Raw genomic sequence first — 24,208 nt, 5'->3', positions numbered from 1 at the left:
TTGGAACGCTCACTGGAAGGTTTCCTTGTAACTAAATGGTGATGAATGGTTTATTTTCAACTCCCAACACATTTCCCCTTACCTAAATAATTCTTCATCATTTCTGTCATTTCTGCATTAGGCAGATGTGGTACTTCATACATTTAATTTGCAATATTCTACGTAGTCATCCATTATCAACCCTCATTCTCTGTTCGGAGAACCTATAAGGCCTTAATCAGATATGGATCCAGCCACATCTTCAGATATGATATATCAGAGATGCCGTGAAGATTCCCATCAGTATTACAAACCCTTGAGAATAGCAGAGCATGATAAATCTTGTGCCATGTTCGTGGATCCCAAAAAAAAAAAACAAGCTGAAACTACCTAATGTCAGCTTGAGCTTCATCTATATGTGCCTAAAAGTTTCAAAAATTAGAAAACATGCATTATTTAAGTCTACTTAATGGTGTTTTTTGTGTTTGTAAAAGTTCCACCCTGCCCAGAGAAACAGGAAACACCAGTATGTTTAGACACAGAGACGAGCTGAGTGGGAGAAAGAAGCAATGCAGATTAATGTCAGATCCTCATGGCAGTGAGTCTAAGCTTTGTTTCCGTCTGATAACCACCACAAATGGCTTCTGCCCCTGGTGTTGATGATTCTGGGCTTATTCACTAATGAGACGAAAGGTTTTGTAAAAGATCCAAATCACTCTGGGAGCGACCAGGCAGTTACATCAGGCAAATACCCAGCAAATGAACCACAAAGAGCGCTCTCAGCACAGCAGGAAGGGAATTATAGTGTCATTCCTACTTTCAACATCATTACCATTTTCATTGCTCTTCAAGTAGGTCACGAGCAGGCCTATTTCATCGTGTCCAGTCTGAGTACGAGAAGTTTGAACTCATTACTAAAAAAAGGGATGAATTTCAAAACAATACTTTTTTTCATTATTCATCTCAGTGTTTCCCTCTAGACGGTTTCATTTCTGAAATAAGCCGCTTCAATAAATATTATCTAGAAGGCGTCTTCATTTGGAGTGTGTTTGTGTGTGTGAGTTTCTGTGAAGTGCTCATTGGGAAAAAAAAGTCCTCCAGGATGCGCTGCCAAAGTTGTGAACCACCATCCAGTACGGAGTCTGGTCATGCAGCTGCTCAGTGGACCAGAGAGTTGCACACAAACAGAGAGGGGTTAATACCAGCAGTGCCACAGTCCTTAGTTAAACAGAAACACCCACACAGATGTGCAAACACATCAGCCACAGTAAGTCGTTTTTACCTGCAGTGATGTCATGGTCGGTAGTCAGGCGTTGAAAAAATAATGTGTAAAAAATAAAAAATAAAATGTGATGATGCGTTCAACCAAAGCTATAAAGTACAAACACTTCTTGCTCTCAGCCTTCTTTTAAAGCCCCGTGGCTTCCTCCCTTGTGAAGATGACGTTACAAACTGTAGTGTGTCTGTCACAGACTGTGCTGCTGAAGTGTCACTTCACAGCACTACAGTGTAAATCATTACATTTAGGTTCAGGTAAATGGCAGCTATATTATCTGTAAGTATTTACCTTCTGAGGTATATGACCATTATGCTGTGAGAGATAATGATAGGCTGCACGCAGCTGTGCAATTATAGAAGTCATACTCATGTCAGAGTGGTCTCACTTCAGTGCTTGGAGTGTGTTTTTTTAAGGTAATGTCAAGAAAATGTTGTGCACAACCTGGGGAGCAGTTCATTAATCGAGAATACGCCAAACTTCCCCTGATGATCTTGTCCTGTGTTCATAACAGTTGTGGTGGTAGTGTGTGTGTGTGTGTGTGTGTGTGTGTGTGTGTACAGTGAACCTGTGTGTATCTGTGGTACATTGACAGAAAATGATTAATGGTAGTCATTATTCCATCATTTCATGAAGACCTTTCCATACTGGAATCTCACCACCATCCAAAGCAGATATGTAGGTATATTAGAGCTGAGACCAATACTTCCTAAAACAGGAGATGGTAGCAGAAGCCTGCGTCTGTGTCGTGTTTTATAAATGCACAGAAACTGGGTAGTTTGGGTAAACCCGCCTTTAACCACAAAATGACAAAGATCAATTCAAACAAAGTAGCAGTGTAAAGGCTAACAAATACTTTAACCACAGCTTATCAAATTTTAGTCATGTAAACATTTCTTGGGAGATTTCCACCATGACAGAAGAAATGGTACAATAGGCTGAATTCAAATGTAATGGTTTAAAAAAAAAAAAAAGAAATAGTCGAGGAAAACAAAGATGGAATCGGGGTGAAAATGTAAACAGAACAACTTTTGTGGATTCTTTGAAATCTTAAAGTTTGGCTCTTTTAAGGTGACATCCTGGAAGGGTCTCTATGGCCTCTCTCTCTCGTCACATTAAGGTCATCAGCTGAGAGAGGTTGGATTACAACATCCACTCTTACAAAAAAAACTTTTAGCCAACATCAACCGATAAAAAAACGCTAGTCTTGTAATAAAAACCATGTGAAACTAAGTACCAGATCTTATCATATCATGGCCTTCAAGCTACTTTAACCAAAGTCAAGAATTAACTCTGAGGGCCTGATTATTGGTAGATTTGATTCTCAGTGGCTCATGTCCAAAACGTTGGTACTTTTACTCCACAAAGAAAATACATTTATGTTTCCCTAACTATTATCACTGTCCTTCACATTTTACGTAATTTCCCTAAAGGTGATAACCATCCAGAGGGGTTTTGTCTTCTCCTTCTTTTATTACCAATGTGTTTCTGGCAGCAGCACACATTAAACTAACGCAGCTCCTGACAGCTGTAGAGCTCCATGGCTGAGTGCCCTGGTCAGCCTCCAGATTGCAGCTTGATGGCTGCCTGATAGGAAGTTGATTGACTGACTTGCCGGACCTCCTGAGAGGTCTTTGAGTTGGCGCTCTGACTGGCAGGTCAATCAGGCTCCCAGCCCCCCCCTTTGTGGTTATCAATTATCGACCTTATGTGAAGAGAAACAGTCCTGCCGGTCCAGCTCTGACACATCCTGACCTTTACCATCCCTTCAGCCGCTGTCAGGCTCTGCTGACATAACCCTCTAACACTTACACCTTATCCCAGAAATATGACACTGAATCATCTATAAGCCACCATTATTAAAGGATGATTGGCCATAATGTCAGAAGACAATGTGACTGAAGGTCCTCAAGGTCTCCAAGCAGTCATTTAGAAGTATTTCCAGACATTTCCTAACACTCCAACTACTGGGGCGCTTTCATTTCTAGAATGACTGAGGCTGTCATCGTCACTGTTTTTACAATATAAAGACTTCAACACTGAATATAAAATCTTAGGGTAGGTTATATACATTCTTTGTGAGGATTATTTTAAACGTAAAAAATTGTCAAACTCTTACGTCTTACAAGCCTTAAAATAAGTTAAACAACCACATATACCAGTTGATGCAAGTAAGGATTTAAGTATTCATTAACTATTCCTTTATGAAATCAAAACAAAATCTAATATTCCTGGTCCTGTCCTGAACAAAGATCAGATACATGGGGCTAGGTAGCAAGGAGCTGTATCCTCAAGAGTGGGGGGAAAAAAGGGGGAAAACAATAAGAAATGATTTCTGTCTGTGGTCCATGTGGTCATTATGACTGTTGGGCAATTCCAATTCCGTTTTTTTGGTTATTCTTTTAAAATAAAGTAGGGGACCAATGTTAACTGAAGCAGGAGAAGTCATTGTCCTACACCAATATGAGTTTAATCTCAACAAAACATACCAAGCAAATGTTTGGGGGGGGGATTACATTGAATGTATCGTGTTCTCTGCGAGGATGTTGGTGGGATGAAGGTTCAAGTTGTGATAATTGGATTAGCGTTCAGTCTGATTTTCCTTTTTCTCACTTTTTTACCCTTCGTCTTCCCCCTATTAGCTCATAGTGGGGATCATCCAGGCTGCAGAGCTGCCCGCCATGGACATGGGCGGCACATCTGACCCGTACGTAAAGGTGTACCTGCTCCCCGACAAGAAGAAGAAGTTTGAGACCAAGGTCCACAGGAAGACCCTCAATCCTACCTTCAATGAGCAGTTCACCTTCAAGGTAAAAAAAAAAAAAGCCACACAGAATAAAAAAGAAATAAGAGTTTGGAGCTGGAGATCTTTTGGTTCCACTGACATTCTGATTTGCATGCGTTGGTGAATGCTGGGAAGGTGTGGAGACAGCAACCAGCTGGCACATTAACAAGCTCCTGACAGAATATCTCACAAACACACACACAGTCACACTCACATCTACACACTGCAGCTGAATATGATTGGGATTAACAGGCAGAGCCGCTGCTACACCCTGGCCTTGCCTCGGCCATAATGGACGCACGGCTGCAGCTGGGCGGTTGGTAAAGTTTTGTCAGCGCGCAGGTGTTTGGCGATACTTAAGCATAATGCGATGGGATATTTATTTGTGTTTTTGTGCTGCTTTTCTTTTCTTTTTTTCTAACTCTGTGGGAAACAACCACGGCAGGTGATTATGAAGACTGTCAAGAAGAAGAAGAAGAAGAGATGTTTGTGTCAGATAATGTCAAGGACAAACCGAGGAGTCTTATCAGCGCCTCGCTCTTTGTTTGGCTTGTAACGAGCCAGTTCCATTTAATACGCTTTTGTCCCAAAATTGATGGCAATAAAGGATCACAAGTGCTGCTGGAGGGCCCCACTCACCTGTCTTTTTACCTGTCCAAGGTTGTAGGCCTGATAAGAGCGTCTGTCACGGCTGTTAGAGTAGAGATTAATTTGGAAACAGAATCACCCACAACATTACAATCTACCCACTCCCAAAACACTCACATCTCACTCCACTTGGCATGTAATTAACTTTAGAAACTTTATTATGGATGTGATTGACAAACTGGGAACTTCAGTGAACTTTATCTTGGATATATATATATATATATCTTTTTATCAATTTAATACAGTTCTATGATAGAGAGTATAAGTCACCCTTCAGTTTTGCATTTTTACGTTAGACAGACGGATTGCCTTGGTTGTAAGTTTTCATTCACAGGTAGCCGACTCTGACGTCTTTCCTACTTTATAGTGCATCCTACTCTCAATTTAACCACTAAACACAAAGTTAACATCCCGCCATAAAACAGCAAACGTGCACATGGGCCATACAACAGAATGCAGGTTTAAGGCCTCCTCTCATCGTCTTCCCTTTTCAGACAGCTTTCTGCCAGCTTACAACTCAACAATCCCAGAACCCGTTGGACATCGTCTGACCACGATCTAGCTTCCGGGAGTGTTTACCAACTTTTTTTGGACTTCCTGTTTGGCCAGCGATGGCCAAGACTTCCTTTTCTGTGCGATCCCAATGTTTACAATGCTGCTAGAAACTTGGCAAGCGAGACTGGAGTTGGAGTTGAGGAACAAGTCTCAGATCAGATTATATGTTTTTATCTAGGTTTATTAAAGTTAAATCTGTTTCTGCACACAGCCCATTGTTCTCTCTCAATGAACTGTTTTTTCTTCATTATTATGCAGAATCTTTGGAAATAGATTCAAAGCACACAGAGCCAGTGAACAGATTATTGGAAAAAACAAGGCTGCTTTCCTCAATTTATCGGTAAAAAGACCCTGATGATGAAATCATGATTACTTATTTCACCTCTACCACTACTGAGTAGGCTTAAAATCTAACGTTGGGACAATATTGTAGGATATTCAGTCTTTAAGATCATCCCTAATGTTTTCCTTTCTTCCAGTTGTTGTCTCTCATGATGACACATAACGCTCTTCACTTGAGCTGCAGAGAAGAATACTAAAGAGCCTGAGGTCCAATAGTTTGCCAAATTGGCTAACTGAGCTCTGTGATTAAGACTAACCGCAGCATATCCACTTTGGACGAGCTCCAGATTGATACTAATGGTGTTTTTCTTTCAATGACACAGCAACCTCTTTAACAGTCCTCCTGTCAGCTGTGTGGGCCGCAGTCAGTCAGTCAGGACGTTTATATCCTGTCCTGTCAGGAAAACTGACAAGGATGCTCTCTTTGAATAAAAATGAGCATAGACGGATAAAGCCTGGATGTCAAACTGTCTTTGCAAACATCTCTCGTGGTTGAAGCTGAATTATTGGCTGAGCGAGCCTGTTTTGAGCCCTTCGGTGACTTGTTTCTGTGGCCGTCCTCCTCAGGTCCCCTACGTGGAGCTCGGTGGAAAGACACTGATAATGACGGTGTACGACTTCGACCGCTTCTCCAAACATGATGCCATCGGCGACATCAAGGTGCCGATGAACAAGGTGGACTTCAGCCACGTAACGGAGGAGTGGCGGGACCTGCAGAGTGCTGAGAAGGAGGAGGTAAGAAAGAGGAAAAGACACAAAGTTCAACCACTCTGTAAAAAAATGAAGTTTGACATCATTACGTCGCACCTCTCATTGTGTCAAGGCTTCAGTTTGGACCCGTTGTAGCTCTTGTTCCAGTTATAATAGTTCTTTTATTGTTCCTTGCTTAAGTGAAATTGCAATGATTGTTTTGTTGTGTCCAGCACGCCGTTAGCGCTCAAACTACAGATGTGTTGCCGTGGCCAAAGTAATCCATCTCCCCTGGAAATGTCACTTAATCAGATGTCCACACTTCCCCTTCAATTAATAGAAGTGTGACTTTCCATGCAACAGTTCAGGAGATTCAATTTTCATGGTAAATGTCATGGCATATAGCACATGTTGCCAGGGGAAACCTCGTTTTTTTTTGCATTACGCTGCTTTGATTTAAAGGTTAATTATAACAGTGGAGAATGGCAGGTGGTGTTGTTTGAGTTGAAGGGCATCAGTATACTTCTTTAACATCTGGTCGCACAGCTGCAGCGGACGATTTAACACAGGGCTCGAGACACTGGAGCGGAAAGTGTTTGATTGATTCAAATTTTTTCACAACATTTTGAGTCAAAGATAGTTAATTCATCTGTTTTATTAACTACATATTACAACTGTTCTAATACAAAAGGTCCATTTTCTTCACAGCTCATCAGTTGCATCGAATAACAATTACAAACAGAAGAGTTTTTCTTCTAGTATGTCTTAAAGTCAAATAAATTCTAATGCCAGAATAGAATTAAAACTTAAGAATAATTAAAGTTTCTACTCATTGTCAGCTACTTAAACAACAAGGTCACCCCAAAAATACATACTTCTGTTACAGAAAATATTTACATTTCAGAACCCCCTCCTCTTCAGGCCACTTGAAATATTCAGAAGTACAGCTTGAGGAGGAAAAATTACCTTTGCGGGACTGTTCACAAACCATTGGTTTGTTCAACGTGTGATTGGGGGTCAGGTTTAGATGAGAGTAAGGCGAACAGGATGGAAGCAGCTGGATTTAGAGACAAAGACAGCTCTGGAAGAACCCGCCATGGGAGTCTAAAAAGAGGCGCTCTTTCATGTATAAATCTTTTTTAACAGGTGGAAGGAACATGAAAGAGCATATCGTTTGATGCTATAGCAGGTTCAAATATTTCCCTTTTAGTTGAGAAGGAAGCTGTTGGCCTTTAGAGTTCATAGAAACGCGCAAAGAGGCGGGTCGCTGCTCTTTGACGGACATAATTAACTGTCACCAGCGCTCACGCTGCCCTTCTAGGGAGCTTGTTTTTGTTGATTAAACTCAGTTCCAAGTCATCAATATCAGACTGTTCAGTCATCGTTTTTGTGTTGGGTGATAAATGAAATTGTTTTAGAACTTCTTAAAGTACAAAACAAATTTCAACCGTTTCCAGCGCACTGCTTCCACATGAGGAAATAGGCGCTGATTGGAGCTTGATGAGAGACTCCTGAAACAAAACGAGAGTGGATATCCAGGTTTGGTTTGCCTCTGATTTCTAATCTTGGTTCTAAATGGCTCACACGTAAGAGCAGGTGTGACCTGAGCTGGAGTTATTGACTGACTGCTGCTCCTGTTGATGAGGGATATGTGGAGAATATGAGTCGCTCTCCGCTCTGTGCATGATAACGAGGCTGTGTTGTGATGGTGATTTGTGTGAAACAGTGAAGTGATTGCAGTCAGTCAGTACTTTTCCAGAGAAGTAATGAGTGACAAACAGCAGCGGGAGCTGATATTAGAAATCATTCAAAGCAAAACAAGAGGAAAAAAATCCTTCCTGGAAGATTGGAGATGTTGTTTTTTTTCTTAAATGATTGGATGAAACTCCAAAGCTATGACTCAGACATATAAAGATCAGAATTTGATCAACACTTATTTTAGGTTTCTGTAATGTAACTTCAATATATATGAATCATGTTTTTAACCATATGCTCTTTATTTCAATGTGGAGGGTTATTGAGATTTGATATTTTTTTTTTTACAGTTTGAAAATATCAACATGCACACATTCTTCTTCTTATATCAACTTCTGATATATTTGACAAAACAGTTCATTGTTTCATTTAAGAGTATACCTGCATGTTTGCATCACAGCAAGTATAAACACACATTTTTTTATATTTATGTAAATTTGATGTCTGGTTCAAATGGCACACTGCAATTACTGTAAACAAATCTATACCCCAGTGTCAGTGTACTTTATTTTAACCTCTGTTACCATAGAAATGCCAAATGCCCTCTAAAAACATTGTGAATATCAGCTTTTGATATTAACATGAGACCCAAATAAACATCAACATGTTAAGAAGGCGAACTAAAGCTCTAGATTTGGTCGACTGAACAATGTGTAATGTGCTTTGGAGTGGAATTTACTCTTTTTTTTTTTTTTGTCCCTCCTCATCTAGCCCCACAGTGAGCATCTGCTGTGAACACGTGATGCTGTAAATTTGGATTTAGTTGTTGCTGCTAAAACTGTTTCTCACCTTCTGCGATGTCTCTGCCTGTCCAACAGCAAGAGAAGCTAGGCGATATCTGCTTCTCTCTGCGATACGTCCCCACCGCTGGCAAGCTGACTGTGGTCATCCTGGAGGCCAAAAACCTGAAGAAAATGGACGTGGGAGGCTTGTCAGGTAAGGAAAACTGTGTTGGTGTGTGCACCGACTTTCCCTTTCAACAGGCCCTTTTGTCTGTAATTATACATGCACTGCAGCACACACTTTGCCCCTCCTTCAACACGTCTATCAAGTCTATGTTTTTCTTTCTTTCTCGACCGACACCCAAACACATCACTGGTCCAAAACTCATATGTCAAAGCTGAATTTTGCAGCATTTTGCCCTCCAAAAAAATCTTAAAAGTGTTGCACAGATGTTCAGATCCTGAAGAAAACACAATCTTCAGACAGAATTTTGTGTGAAAGAAACACAAATAAAATGAAAACATTACCATCCCCCCCCCCCCACACACACACACACACACACACACACACACGCACTCCCCCCCCCCCCCCAAAAAAAAGGAACAAGAAAAAAGGAATAAATCATATTCTTCCTGTGGTGCAGCTCCAACAATACACTAATGTAGCATTAAGATCAATAGATGACATTTCACACAATACAGTGGAGCCTGAATAGCAGGTCTGATGTCATGGTAACAGAATGTGGCATGTTAGGGCAGAGGAGATGTGAAAATCCTCATTCGCACAGCACACACCGCTTCATGACTGTAACATGCTCAAACTACACAGAAGAAGAATCGAAGAAGAAGTGATTCATAAAGGGACAACAATAAAGCCCGGTGATTCTCCACCGCAGTCCCAGGACGAGCATGTTCTCAGCTGCTGCTGTCGTCTTCTCTGTTTCTCTCATAAAAAAAAAAAAAGTTTTTAACGTCTCGCTGTGAAGCGAAAATGAAGGAATCTCATTTTGTGAAAAATGTTTATTTCCTGCGGGGGTAAGTCAGACGTGTGGGCAGGTTTGCACAGCAGAGCCAACTGTGTGCACATTCCAGCTTTAAACCCAAACATACCTGAATGACTCTGAAATTATACTGCAATCGCACAAAGGAACGCACAGTGCTGTTTGTCTAGGGATTTATTTTAGAAAGTAAGACCTTTAAGAATTTTATTATTTTCTTCCTATATGAGTGTTTTCCTTTCACTTTCATTTTTATTTTGGGCTGTGAACGCCTCCACAGCATAATATTTACTTACCTCAATGGTATTAAAGTGGATTTTTTATCCACTTTACATACAGTTTTGTATGTCTATATAAAGTATGTTAGAGAAGATTCACAAAACTAAATAAAGAGACTACTGCACCACACATCAAATTAAAAGAGTGAATTGGTTACCTCATTGTAATTTTATGGATTAAGTTTGATCGAGGATGATCTTTAGTTTGAGGCTTTAAGGTTTCACTGTTAGGCGGCTTCAAAAGATGAAAGAAACACGATGGTACTCAACGGGAAAACAGCTCCAGAAGGTAATTTCTTGTTCAAATTACGACCAGTTGCAGTTCACTGTTTTAGAATTAGTTTATATGTTTTTTGCCTTACTATAATATTTCATAAAAACAATCATCACTCTGGGGCAAGGCAGAAATGATTGGCCGGGGTCTAAATTTTAGATCATACCGGACACAAAGATCCTTACAGTGCACATCTAGAAATACAAAATCACACAATAAACCGCCTCTTCTCCCGCCTCCCCTTTGACTTTTCTTTTTAGTGGATTCATTTGAAAAATTCCCTGTTGTGCACTTCCCTCTCGCTTTGACTCTTTCTGCTGCAATTACCATACACCTGGGTCCACTTGCTTTCTGCCTGACAGCCCAGCCTCTCCATATAAGCCTAGACATCCTGCAGTACAGTACCACAGCGCACATTAAAAGCTCAAAGCTCCCTTTCATCTATCAGACCACACAAAGCCATTTGGCGGGGGGGGAATAAAACCTCCCCTGCTGCCAATTTATGCCACTGGCGTTAGCTCTCACCTGTGCCCATTTGCATCGTGGGATTTTCAACATTTTGGGTTGTTAGCCACATCGACCAGCCAGAATGAAAAGGGTGTGAATGAGCTTTCTTTGGAGCCCAGGTTTCTCTCTAACTGAGGGAGGAGAGAGCGTTAAAGCCAGACAGTTTGACACCACACGCTGTATGTCAGGTTTAATTGGAGCATGTTTTATCTGTGTGCACTGGTCTGTGGCTCTCAGGGTGAATTATTAGCATACATTAATAGCCCAGTGCATTGTTGTAATTACACACAACCAGAATATACTCTGATTCATAGGTGGGTTTTGGTTAGTTGCAGCTTTCTTTTCTGCTCTGGGAGTGTGGGCTTTAAAGTGTAGCAGATGGATGAAATAATGGGCAGGTCTGTAATAACAATAATTAGCCTCCATCCACGGGGCGGCTCAGCCAGAGCTTAAGGAGGAGGACATGTAATTGATGGCCTGGGATCAGCCCTCTCCTCTATTGTCATCCTGTTTACCATGCCTAATTATGGCTCACAGAGGAAGATGTGGGTATTTTCATTAACCAATGTATAATCAGAAATAATTCTTTTGATTGTCTCCTCATGAAACATCCCTCCAAATTTACCTCTGTGCTGTTTCTGCTTCCAAAAAAAAAAAAGATTTGAATTTATACTTTTTTTTTTTTTGAAGTGCAGTTGACTTCTGTCGCCCTTGAGGATTGCTGTTACTGCTTTGAGGCACCGAGCACCATGTTCTTAAGCTGTCGTCTCAAAATATCCCAGCCTCATCGCGGACAAGTTATTCCTCTCTCTGCGTTAACACACTCCAGAGGAACGTACAAGAGATGTTCATTATGTTTCGTTTTTCAAAGAAGCTTGAAACCTCAGTGGGTGGGTGAACTCTACAGACTAGAAAGTGAGTTTTAAAGCAGCAACAGGTAAAGTCTTCCACCTCTCAAGAGTGCACCCTGCTGTTTCATGCTAAGGAGGAATAAGGATTGTGCTTATTGTTTGTTTAAAAATGTGTTTTTTTTTAAAGTGCTTCAAGGTAAACCTGGCATGGTGCGCCATCAAAGTGAGTCAGACTCAGAAGTGTGTCAGGCACAAAGCCTAAGTGTCCGTAAGAATGAGGACAAGCGACTCTATAAAGGTAGTTGTTGCAAAAAAATGTTTTCTCCCACCCTCTTTGTACCACTGAAGACTTCCCAGAGGACAGCGAGGCGGCGGCATATAACCAGGTAATGGCCCGCAGTGGGGGAGGTTATCAAAGCACACAGGCGCCGTGTCTGCGGTAATGAAGCTGCACTGCCCCGACCCAACGCTCCAGCTCACCGTCTTGGCGGGAGGAGTTATTTGTTTTGTTCCACTGGCTGCTGGACTGAGAGGTTTTTCTCCCAGTCAGTAAAGAAACAGGCCAAAGGGATGAACAGGCCCTAAGACAATAAAAGGGAAATTCATTTGTCGATGCGTTTTTCATGCAGTTTTACTTTGATATGAAATCCAAAGATGTGGATAATAAGAAGTAGATGATCAGAATGATGGTTTTAGATAATAAGGAATCTTAATTTACATACAAGAATTCCTTCAAGTCGTGCACAGGCGATTACAGACGAGTTTCACTGTGTTCGTGTGGTGTGTGTGTGTCATTCAGCAGTGATCTCAGTGTGTAAAACTAAACCGACAGTCACCCCCGGATGCACCCACCATGGCAAATCCAAAATGATGCGAAGAAAGCTAAGATGACAGCCAGGCTATATTTAACCCTGCCTGTATTGGTGTTCATTTGGCACATCTCTGCGAGCCCCCTGAAGCAGCCACGCTCCATGAACGTGGACATGTTTGAGCAAGAAATGCAATTTTTGTTCGGTAAATCTCTTCAGAAGTCAAGCTTTGGCTGTGAGATCATCACCAAAATAGTCCAGGGGAGTCTCAGCTGGCAATTATTCACAGCTTGAAAAGCAAACTGTAAGTTACCACTTTAAAATTAGACAGCTTTAGTGGCTCTGCTGAACTCATCACTGAGCTCAGCTCTTATCCACAAACCTGCTTCTAGCTTCCTAAGGGAAATGTAAGGACCGCTGATAGTGCATCGCCTCATAAAGCTATGGCCAATATCCAGGACTCAGATGAGTAACCTGTGGGATAACGAAGACAAGCGTCTGTGCTGTACACATATGCACGGAAGCACTCTTGCATCAGAAGCGCTGGCATTCATCCATGAAATGGGGGAGATTACACCCGTCTGGGATAAGACAGTAAAATGGGCCGGATACGAGGTACAGCGAGCATCCCAAAACTCAATAAAGCCAAACTCTCATCTGTTGGACAGACAGATAAGAGGCGCCTGGGTAGCGCTGATGTGGCACCACAGGTGTGTTGTTTTTTTTCATCCTGAGAACGGGTTATCTTGCATAGTACCACTCAGATGTGGATATGTGCTTTTTCAGGCACATGCAGTTACAATAGAAGAGGAAACAGGTCATGCGACGTAAATGTTGCTGTCGTTGCACTCTTTCTGTATGTAGAGCTGTAGTCAGTCAATCATTTTAATACATAGTTAGCTTCGCCCCTCCAGACAACAGTGCTTGTTGAAAAAAGTAAGCATCCATAACTTGATCTACAGGTCGACTTTCAGGTGTGGAAAGTGTCTTTTTAGTCTTTTCAGCCCATACAACATTAAAACAGTAATAAAAGATAAAGCTTAAGTAGTCAATGTTCATATCAAGTAGTTAGCAATCTGCTAACTAGAGGCATTGTAAAAAAAAAACAAATAACTATGTGGAGTCAGGGAGGTGCTGGCTTTATCCTGCTGTTTATTGGATTTGTGGGAATTTTCACTCCTACAACTGATAAGCCCAGGATAGGTTCACATTTGCCAAACACATGTATTAATCCTCATACTAAGCCTGATAATCCTGCTCTCTTGTAACATTACCAGTCAGAGTTTGAAAGCTGGAACAAAGTAAAAGACTCATTTGTTATTTTTTTCCCGCCATACTTGTACAACTCTGATTTACTAGCATTTATTCGCAGTGAGATCCATACTGCTTTTTTCAGTTATTTCTAACCGGATCATCTACAGGTGGAGAAACTGACTTTTAGCCTCGGGCATAAAGCCCCAGTTTTTAGGATGATGTTTAATATGCATATATTGCTTTTAATTATGAGTTAAGTGCATTAATGTGGCACAGCTAGAACATAGTCAGCAAGAGACAGCGTTTCAACTTAGGCAGCAAACACCCAAACAAACTACTAAAAAGTGAGTTTTGGTAACAGTCCCAGTGTCTGTATACATCCCCACAAGGAAAGGGAAAACTTAAAGGCTGAATCAGTAAAAGTTCTCAAAGTGTAGTAAGAGTAATACAATAATCGTAAAGCTTTGTTGTGTGAGTATTGAAAATGAAACGCTGATAAAGCAGTCTAAAAAAAAGTTTTGGTGGTGTGGCTTGAGAGGAGAGGTTCCTCACAGAGATATATTTTTGGATGTTCTCTATCCCTACACAAAGTGTTACACACAGAGACACAACCTCCATTTCGCTGTTTGTCTCGTCCCAGCACTCCAGCTCTTCTCAGCAGGAGAGAAATAATGGACACCCACTCCATTAGGAGCCTGTTACCTTTTCTCTCATGTCTCTGTCATCTATTTATTCCCCCTGCTTTTCCCCCTCTTACTCTGTGTGGTTTTCGCTCTATATTTATGTCAGCTGCCCTGGATGAGCCTGCCAGTCTGCAATCAAGTCCTTATCCTCCTAAATTGGATGAAAGATTATCGGAGCTAAGCTTGTTCAGTGTTTGCCTTGCTGGAAATCCAACAATGTTCCAACTAAAGCAGATATTTTTCAGCGAAGTACACATCAAAAACATGAAACTCAGGCATATGGGATCCAGAGATAATTCAGATTATCAAAGCAAGCTGTGTATCAACAGCTATTTATAAGATCTGATACAAAACCGTACTCTTTATTTATTCTGATGCAAAGCTCTACGATTCATGAGTTAGTGGGGGATAGTGTTGGCCTCAGGCGAAGGGCTGCCTCATTAGTATCTCTGACATTATTGTGGTATTTGTTTTTATCCATCTGAAGCGGCGTGTTGTCTCAAATGATGGATGAGACAAAGCATTTTTTTATTCATATGAATCCTATGGGGGGTATAGTTGATAGATCATAAGGAGTCATTTAGAGATCCTTGCATGTGGAACAATAATTTCAACAATCTGGTGGAAATTTTTCAGACTGAAAGCCATGGTCTGGGTTTTATGTGTCCATCTATCTTACTTATAAGAGTCCCCGCAACAACATGTAAACCCAAAAGGGTGTCAGTCATAGTCCCCACAATGATGGGAAAACCAGAAAATGTGTGCTAACTAGTCCCAAGAACAGATGAACCAGAATGAGTCAGTAATCCAGAACTTTCAGATATAGGTAAACCAGTTTCATTGATAGTCCCCTAAATTGATTGGTAACAATTTGTGTAAGTTATAATTACTTTATTTATATTACATAGTGCTTTGAAATACAGCAAAAGTATAAATCAATAGTTTGTCAGTAAAAGTGTTTTTCAACATAGGTCCCCACATCAACAGGTATCGGTAACAGTCCCCACAAAGATGGGTATACCAAAAAATGTGTGTCCAAAAAAAAAATCCATATATATCCCCATGGAGTGTCTTTTTTATAATCAAACACTTTGATTATAAAGTGTGTCAGCAAGATAGTCAAAATAAAACAGACAAGACTAACTTATTTTTATTAGATCCACTTTTAAAGAAAAAAAAATGAATCTATAAATTTTAGTTGTAGAAAAAATGGTGCACAGGAAATCAGAGACCTCATGAACAGCTAATGCATCAAAGTCTCTTTGATGCTTGGATGCATGCATTAAAACCAATTAGAAACATGAATGCCTACATGCAGAGCAAAGATATTCTTGCTTTCTAAATTAAGACCTGCAGAGCCTTTATAGCCTCGTATACATGAATACATTTGTATTTGTATTGACTGTATTCTAGTTTGTGTTGAGTAAGGTGTGTTTAGTCTTTTTTGAGTTTTTTGAGCAGTGATACATCATCTGAGGCATGATAGCCAACTGGCCAACAATGTACCAAAGTAACAGTGAATAGATGTTTATTATGTCCTCTGTAATGCCTGCAATTTGTCCTACATTTATTCCCCTTTCTAAGTTAATAAGTATGAACCAGCTGCAGCAGGAGATTGTACAAACAGGATAACTGTGGATGAAAAGGAAGGGTACATATCCTGTTCACTACAGTGATTATGAATGTTTTTGTGTGCCTTTGTAAATCACAGTGGGACTCGTTACATTCTTTCACTGCCTATATTTTGGACTCATTAGGATCTCTTTCAACATGAAACCCTCACCTAATCCCTCTAATGGCCCAATAAAAGACAAAAAAAAAAGCCTCTATTTGTTCCACAAATTGAAATGGAAGTTACTGTCTGCTCTCTTGTCTCTATTTCCCTCTAAGCCCGAACCAAAACAACTAAATCTTCTCCAATTTAGATGTAATGACACATTGGTGATTGTGAACAAATCAGGAGAAGTAGCTTCAAATGATAAATGAAAGCGATGGGTGGTTTGCCATTTTCAGACACACACTCCAGCTGATTGCCAGAGAGGGCACGAGGACGGACAAAGCAAACCACTTGGGTGCTACTTGAGATGGCATTCGGACAGATGAAAATAAGCCTCTTGAATGGGGAAGGTTAACTTAGGGATGTAAACGCACAAGACTCTGGTGGCCATTTATAACCACAGGAAGGTAGTGAAGTCAGCCAGTCAATGTCCTTTAACGTCTTTAAATCTGGGTAGAGCAGCAGCGTACAGACCAGCAACAGAGGTTGATGATGAAGGCTCTTTACTGGAAACGCGTCCATTGACGGTATTGAAGTATATTTGAGTTATTTTTGAGATATTCATCTGATTATTACTCTTTTATAATATAATAATTGATTGTTGCTATTAAATGCTTTGGCAAAAATGTTCACATTCATGCCATTCAAGCTTCCTGAATTGAATCGAAAAGTGGCCAAGAAATCACTTGATGCAGGATTATGATCTGCAGAAGAAGAAAAATGAAAGCGACATTATTTGTGAAAGACCCCAAAAAATATAAACAAGTATCAAATGTCATTTTCTTTTTCTCTGCAGATCCATATGCGAAGATCCACCTGATGCAAAATGGCAAGAGGCTGAAGAAGAAGAAGACGACAATCAAAAAGAACACCCTCAACCCTTACTACAACGAGTCCTTTAGCTTTGAAGTCCCATTTGAACAAATCCAGGTACATTATCCTCCCTTTACAGAGTATATAAGATATCCTTTGTTTAAATTGTCAATGTATTGATGCCTGACTGTAGGGACAAATGTACTGTAAGAACCAGCAAATGCTTGTTGCAGACTAACAGTGGGTAAGTGGAAGCTCATTTACCAAATAATCAGTTTAGAGGCTTTTCATCAACACAGCATAATCAAAAGCACTTGAGTTTAAATCAGCCTTGGTTCCACATTTTGACAAGCCAATTGCTAAGTTGATATCCGTTGTACATGTTATTGCCTGTTACATGGATCCCAGCGCTATTAGTTGCATATTTTCCAATGATCAGCATGCACATCATGACTGAAGTGTACACAGAAACACCCGCAGTAAATCAAACAGAAAAGGAGTAAGGCACGTGTGTTTTCTTTAATTGACAGGCCGCCACATAGGAATGACATTATCACTTCAGGCAAGACAGTAATCAAGTCGAATTGATTCGGCCTGTCACAGCTCTCAAATCACAGACTTTAGTTCCATGAGCCTCGATTTCTATTTGATCCCGATCAACCCCCATCTAAATCACGTCTCCCACTGTATTCAATACATTTACATTTCTTATCTCCTCTCCAAGAACCAGGATGCTCATTAAATAAGTATTAGTGTGACTGATTAATTCATACGCTTTTCATTGATTGGGCGTATTGAACACTGCGAGTATCAAAAAGATTCTCAGATGACTTCATTTGTCAAAGATCGATCAGTTAAAGATCAAATAATCTCCTTTAAAAACGAATGAACTCTTTAAACGCACTTGATACCAATGACAGCTCCTCAGGCCTCTGGCTACATCTGATTTTAAATAAAGACACTTATTATAGAGCCGTGGTGATTTTTAATTACAGACTTTTTTGCACCACTATATTACCGCTGCCTCACGATGTAGTGAAGGAAAATGCAGTTTATATTTGTAATCGATTTCATCTCAGGCATATAACATCTTCAGGAAGTTATACAGGCTGCTTATAGAAAGCATACGGCTTCATCTGCAGAGGCGTCATGGTGCATTTGAGTAAAAACTTGACCTTCTGACAGTTTGTGTAATCAATCTAAAGATTTTAATTGTCTCAGAGATTGCATGGGGGATGACTAATAGTGCTCTTAATTGCTCTGATTCCTACATTAACAGGAGATGTATGACTGTTGTGAGAAGTTTGAAATCCTCCCATAGCACAATTTACTTTCCAGCTCTTAGTCAGTACGTTTACATGCACAGTTAAGTTGACTTTGCCATTTAATTGGACTACTGTCCTTGTCCCAGTATACAAACTATTGACGGAAGTATGAGTCCCCTATTACATCACATACAGTACCAAACAATCTACAAACAATATAGCAAGTGGCAAACTGTTTCCCTTCCGACCATTTAATCTTACAACACAAACATGTAAACACATCATTTTAAGGCTCTGGTGTAAGTAACGCAGCTTCCTAGAGTCCAGTCATCACAGTTCGGTTGCTAGGTTTTCTTTAACCAGACTTGTAGTCGGAGCTTCTATGTGCGCCGACAGCTCTACGGTCAGAGAGGATATGAAGAAGTGCCAGACAAATTAGTAACCCTGTTATAAGAGTTAATGAGCTTGTTTCCTAAGAATAGAGCTGTTCTTTTAATGATTTTCCAGATTGTGATTTTTATCAAGGACCACAGAAGCATCAAAACACCGGTCAGTGATGATTAAACAAAAGAGCCTCCTCAAAGAAAGCTCTGATTCAATCCCCCTTTTTGAAGGCAAAGCGTCCCTTTTAAAACGAACTAACCCCACCCGGCCAGCTGGGAGCCTTATTCACCTTATTCAGCCTTTAATTACATGGCGTATTAGGCACAGTCTTTTATTACAGTAGCTCTGTGCTCATGCGGGTGTGCAGGAGCCTGCCTCTGTGTTCCAGTGGATCGAAACTTAATCAGGCCGCTGTGTGCACTAATACATATTCTTTACCGGAGATGGATGCCCAGGTCACTCCTCTTTGCTGTGTCCTTTTGAATAAACACATGTCGAGGATGAGTCTTAGACCTCTGAGTAATCAAACATTCTGCTGTGTTTGGCTCTGAAAATAACTGAGGTCTGGTCTGATATGTCAGTTACTGTTAATCAACATTAATGTCTGCAGATGCCCCTCGTTCTCCACATGACTGAAATACATCAAGTTATGACCAAGCACTGTTTCATATCGCTTTATACACAAGCATACATGTTTCTATTGTACAGTAATTGATGTTTCAGTGTATATTGACTTTGTCAGGGAAATATATGGTTTGAACTACTGTTCATCTAATGGATGAAATTCTCCAATCTTGTTACAATTCACTTAGCAGACGCTTTATCGAAAGCGACGTACATCAGAGAGCAATCTTGTTCCTTTTTAGCATTTCTTGTTTGTTTGAAATAAAATACAAAAACTGGAAAGTTAGCAAGACTTCAATTAAGTCAAACTAAGACACAGAAAGAGTAAAGTACACACAAACAGAAAAATAATAGTTAAGCCAGACAAGAAAAGACAAAATCAACATGGAGTAGAGATCAAGTAGCATCAAGAGGCAAAAATACAGACAGATGGATGATATAAAAAATATTAAGATGTTGAAAGCTTGTTCTTGACATTGAAAACAGAATTTTATCAAATCGATCTGTACACAGGGTCGATTTAGCTGCAGCTCTAAAACTTTGAATCATATGGTTCAACTTTTCTGAGCAGATCAAGTTGCCCAATGTGAAGGAATAATGATGTAAGAGTTGGTTTAAATCACTGACTTAACAAAGTGGAACTAACATTGTTTGACTAAAGCAAACACAGCTGCTAAGAGATGAGCATTATCCGTCTCTATGCTGACGACACCCTGATTTACAGCTACGCTCTTTCCTTTCTCCTGCTTTTTCCCTTCTACAGAAAGTGCAGGTTGTTATAACTGTTCTGGACTATGACAAGATCGGCAAGAACGATGCCATCGGAAAGGTCTTTGTGGGCCTCAACAGCTCGGGGACGGAGCTGCGCCACTGGTCCGACATGCTGGCCAACCCCAGGAGACCCATCGCCCAGTGGCACGTTCTGAAGCCTGAGGAGGAGGTGGATGCTCAGCTCTCCACCAAGAAATAGGCGGGGCCCTTTCAGCACCTGCCTTGTAGTACTCTTTAGCCAGTATGTGTAAATACCTCAGTGATATATGGGTCCATCCATGTAAGCCCCTCCCACTCACATCACCCCGCCCTCCCAGCTTCTTAAAATCACAATCAATCCTAATTGTTCAAGCTCCCCACTGCATCCCACTCTGCTTTGTTCTATCAGGTTCCCTTTTTTTCTTGCTTTTTTTTCTCTGTTCCTCTCTGATTTAGGAGGTTTGTTTACCATCTCTGTGCCCTTAACTGCCCCGACCAAATGCGTCCCCTTCTTTTAAGCAATATGATCTGTATAGATAGCGCATGACTGAAAGAATTTATTGTACCACAGTTGTATATATAAGTATGCAGACAAAAATGATTTCTAGTTTATGTGTTTGTATGTTGTTACCCGTTTCCTAATCTGTGTATATCTTGATGTTTTTAATAAGATGTTCTATTTTAAATTATGTAAATGCAGATATAGAGGAAAGCCAATATTATATATCCCAGGATTTAAAAATTCTACCTTATTACCTTATCGCATTCCAGAAGAAAAATAATACCAACCTGTAAGACACTAGTGGAAACATACTCCAATATTGTAAAGGACAAAGTCTGACTTTAAGTTCAGCAGAGGGTCATACAGAAATCACAAACAGATGATGTTATACACACACAAAACTCCAAATCAAAGGCCATTAACTACTATGGTTCTGAGAGAAAAATTATGCTGCTGGAAATTATACAAGCACATGATTTCTTACAACTTTTTGTACTTATTTCTCAACCAGAGAACGTGTTTGTTAGCACACTGTTACAAAAAAAAAAAGAAAAGTTAATGAAAGCCAGTTAGCATTTAAGTTCTCCATATTTGGCAGTTTCTTTGAAGTGAACTAGGTCCCTGTTGTTTACTCACACTGGCTCGATCTCTTTTTCCAAAAATGGAAAAACATTGCCTCCAAAAAAAAAAGAAAAAAAAGAGTCATTCCTCAACCCTTCGAAATCAGACTCCCTGTGAAAAAAGCACCAAGCTGTAGCCATTGTGTCTTTAAGCAACAATATTTTGTTACCTGCTTACTTTTAACAGCCTTGTCGTTGTTGGGAGTAAATTACATTTCAGCCGGGGTCCGATCGATATCAAAAAAAACAAAAGGGAGTCGTGACTCTGGCTTTAAGAGGACTATTTTTTCGAGCAGTTCAGCGTCTCGACTATTTTTAGTAAACTGCATGATTTTTTTTACTATCTTTACTAAAGGCTGGGGCAGGGGGGGGGATCTACTGACACCAGGGGCTGTCTCTTCTGAAACGCTCCCCTTGCCTTCAATCAGAGGAGAAGACAGCAAAATCGAGAGAGATGCTTTGGGTCAATGTAAGCGGTTACATTGACGAGGCGAAAGCGAGTTTGTAAACACTGCCATTTCCAGGGAGGCGACTTGTGTAGAGCCCCTCCCTTCATGCACACTCCCACTTGCTAGTGGTTGTAGCTTTGGTTTATCGGGAACAATGTCTCTGGCTGCAATGGTGCCCTGAATCGCAGTCTTTGCTTTGCGTTGCCTTCTCACAGTGACAATAGAGCTAGCCATGTTTTACTGCCAATTTTAACTTTTATGTGGCTGCTGTTTTTGCACTGGATGTCTTTAAAAACTAGCTTGTTTACTTCTTTGGCGGGGAATTGTTTGGGGACAATTTGTTGGCTTGCTTCACTTCAGGACACCTGCAGGGGGAGACAGAAATCTGCCCGCTTGATCGACTTACAGAAAAAACACAACGATGACAAATCAGCCAACAGCAGATACATCAGTTTAGTTTTCTTGTTGGCACAGGACTACACCAAGATAATGCGTAAAAAAAACGTAAAGTTAATGGTCTGCGAAGGCTATTGGTCCATCATGTCCTTTACTACGGGTCCAATTAGGAGAGGAATACGTTTTAATCCATGAAAACCATGAAGTCTCTTATCTTGGAGGAACCTCTTGCGTATACTCGATGCTAGCTTCAGGAGGACTTTCTAAATGTTTTCAATGTTATTGTGTAGTTGATAGCACTATTATGAAAAAGCTACTTGTCATTCCATATGAGTCTCTGAGGACTGCTTCGTGTATCACTGTGACTGCCGTGTGTGCTTAGAGATGTAGACTTATCAGTAGGTAGCCGAACCAGTTTGTTCTGTAGTGATGTTGTAGCGTTTAATGCCATTTTCCCTTCTACACGCAGAGAAAGAGCGAGCGCGTGACGTCTCGACGGCTGCTCGCGGCAACTTTAAAAAAAAAAAAAAAAAGAAGCCGTTTTTTAATCGAGCGCGAGCGGGTGGCTTCACACAGCATTTTTGTTGAGCACTGTGCAATACTTGTATGTTCATCCCATAGTGTTGACGTGGGCGGCGTTGCCCGGGGAAAAGGAAAGATTCTAACCTAGGAGGATGGTTCGAGTCCAGAGAGACGTTTTCTCGGTTAGGACACAGCACACAGTAGATTCAGCGCACAGGTTGGAGCGTGAACACCTGTTGACCTCCGTTTAGGGTTCCCTCCCTTTTTTTCGCAGGTTCGTTTTCTCTTGTTGCACACAGTTCCAGCATCAGAAGTTTCAGGGAGTATTAGTTTAATACCAATCTTGATTCTACATTCAAATATCCCCTTAAAATGTCGTGTATATATTTACATAATCGTGTCAAAAATGTATATCGAGAATAAATGAATCTAAAGTGACATGAATAGGATTATTCAGCCGCAGATATCTTCATATCCTCTATCTATCTAATGCTTTATTTCATTTCCATTTTTGCCTTTTTTTAAAATTTATTAACTGCCCTGTTGATTCACAAAAACCCTTTTATATTTGAAATGAAAACTCTGAATGTACAGTATGGACTGTGTTGGTGTCGATTCCTTTAACCGTGAGAATAGATGTACTTTGCACTTTCTGTTGTTCAATTGTTAAACTATTATGAATTTATTTCATAACCCTTTGGGGTAAAACCTCCCCTGTCGGATAACATTCAAACATCACTGAATATACTTCACTACAGCTGAATTCCCAGATCCCCTTTCAACCTGGAGATTCTTTGATTTGAGGTGTCGGACATTTGTAGATTCATGAATTCCAGAACAGCTTCAGATTTCAATTAGGGGAGAAAAAAAACATTTCAAAGGGAGAGAATTTTAATATTAATGCTTAAAGGTTTTATTAGAGGAACTATCTGATCAAAGCTGGAAGAAATCAAACAGAACGATGACTCAAACTTGTATTGGGAAGTTCTGTGTTGGGCAGCATTGCAGACTGTGAGGTGTGTGGAAACACCACGAAGCAAAAGCCATTACCTGCACACAAAGCAATGCTCCTCTTATTGCAATTTCCTCCCAAAGCAACGCACCAATAATCAAACTTAAATTCTCCCCCTTGTTAAAAAATAAAAATAAAAACCTCCTCGAGCTCTCTGTGTGACAAGATTCTCTCCAGTGGCGCTGACGAAAAGCCACACTGACCTTTCCAAAACAAAGCTGTGTAAAGTATTAGAATCTGATGCTGTAGAAAGATCCTAGTTGCCTTTGTGTATATCAACTGCCTGCTTGAGTATTTTGTGCGTGGAAATTTTCTCTGTAATCTTGTAGAACTGTTTGGGGTGTTTTTTCCTGCCATATCGCTCGCGGTGACGGCGAGCCGCTGACAGTTATATTTGCTGTGTATACCTTCATTTTTGACAAGGTGTTTTACAGTTTTGTTTCACTTTGTGTAGTGATTCACTCTGTGGAGTTTTCTGACTGTTGTTATATAACTTCATATACACAAATGATCAATAAAAATGTTTTATTTCCTGTTGATACAGAAGGATATCATGTCGTTCTTTTTAACTACTGTCAAAGTAGCAAAACAGAGCTTGGAAGCGTACCTTAAATAACAAATACAACTCTTATCACTCATCACTAGTATGGTACTGATGGGGAAAAGTGTCTGTGTGCATGGTCTGTAT

At 40.4% G+C, this 24,208-nt stretch overlaps 1 protein-coding gene across 5 annotated transcripts in view; it reads left to right on the top strand.

Moving 5' to 3' along the window:
* Window positions 1-24,066, top strand: part of syt1a (synaptotagmin Ia) — a 145,922-nt gene extending 121,856 nt beyond the window's left edge. For all 5 annotated transcript variants that reach the window (XM_061029496.1, XM_061029495.1, XM_061029493.1 and 2 more), the window contains 5 exons: window positions 3,898-4,065; window positions 6,153-6,320; window positions 8,849-8,966; window positions 16,980-17,113; window positions 20,033-24,066. In XM_061029496.1, the coding sequence (XP_060885479.1) occupies window positions 3,898-4,065; window positions 6,153-6,320; window positions 8,849-8,966; window positions 16,980-17,113; window positions 20,033-20,239 (795 nt within the window). In that variant the 3' untranslated portion in view covers window positions 20,240-24,066. The remainder of the gene's footprint in view (window positions 1-3,897; window positions 4,066-6,152; window positions 6,321-8,848; window positions 8,967-16,979; window positions 17,114-20,032) is intronic.
* The last annotated feature ends 142 nt before the right edge of the window (window positions 24,067-24,208 follow it).

Source organism: Labrus mixtus, chromosome 22 (assembly GCF_963584025.1).
Source record: "Labrus mixtus chromosome 22, fLabMix1.1, whole genome shotgun sequence".
Taxonomy (NCBI): domain Eukaryota; kingdom Metazoa; phylum Chordata; class Actinopteri; order Labriformes; family Labridae; genus Labrus; species Labrus mixtus.
This window is presented reverse-complemented; position numbering and strand designations above follow the sequence as displayed.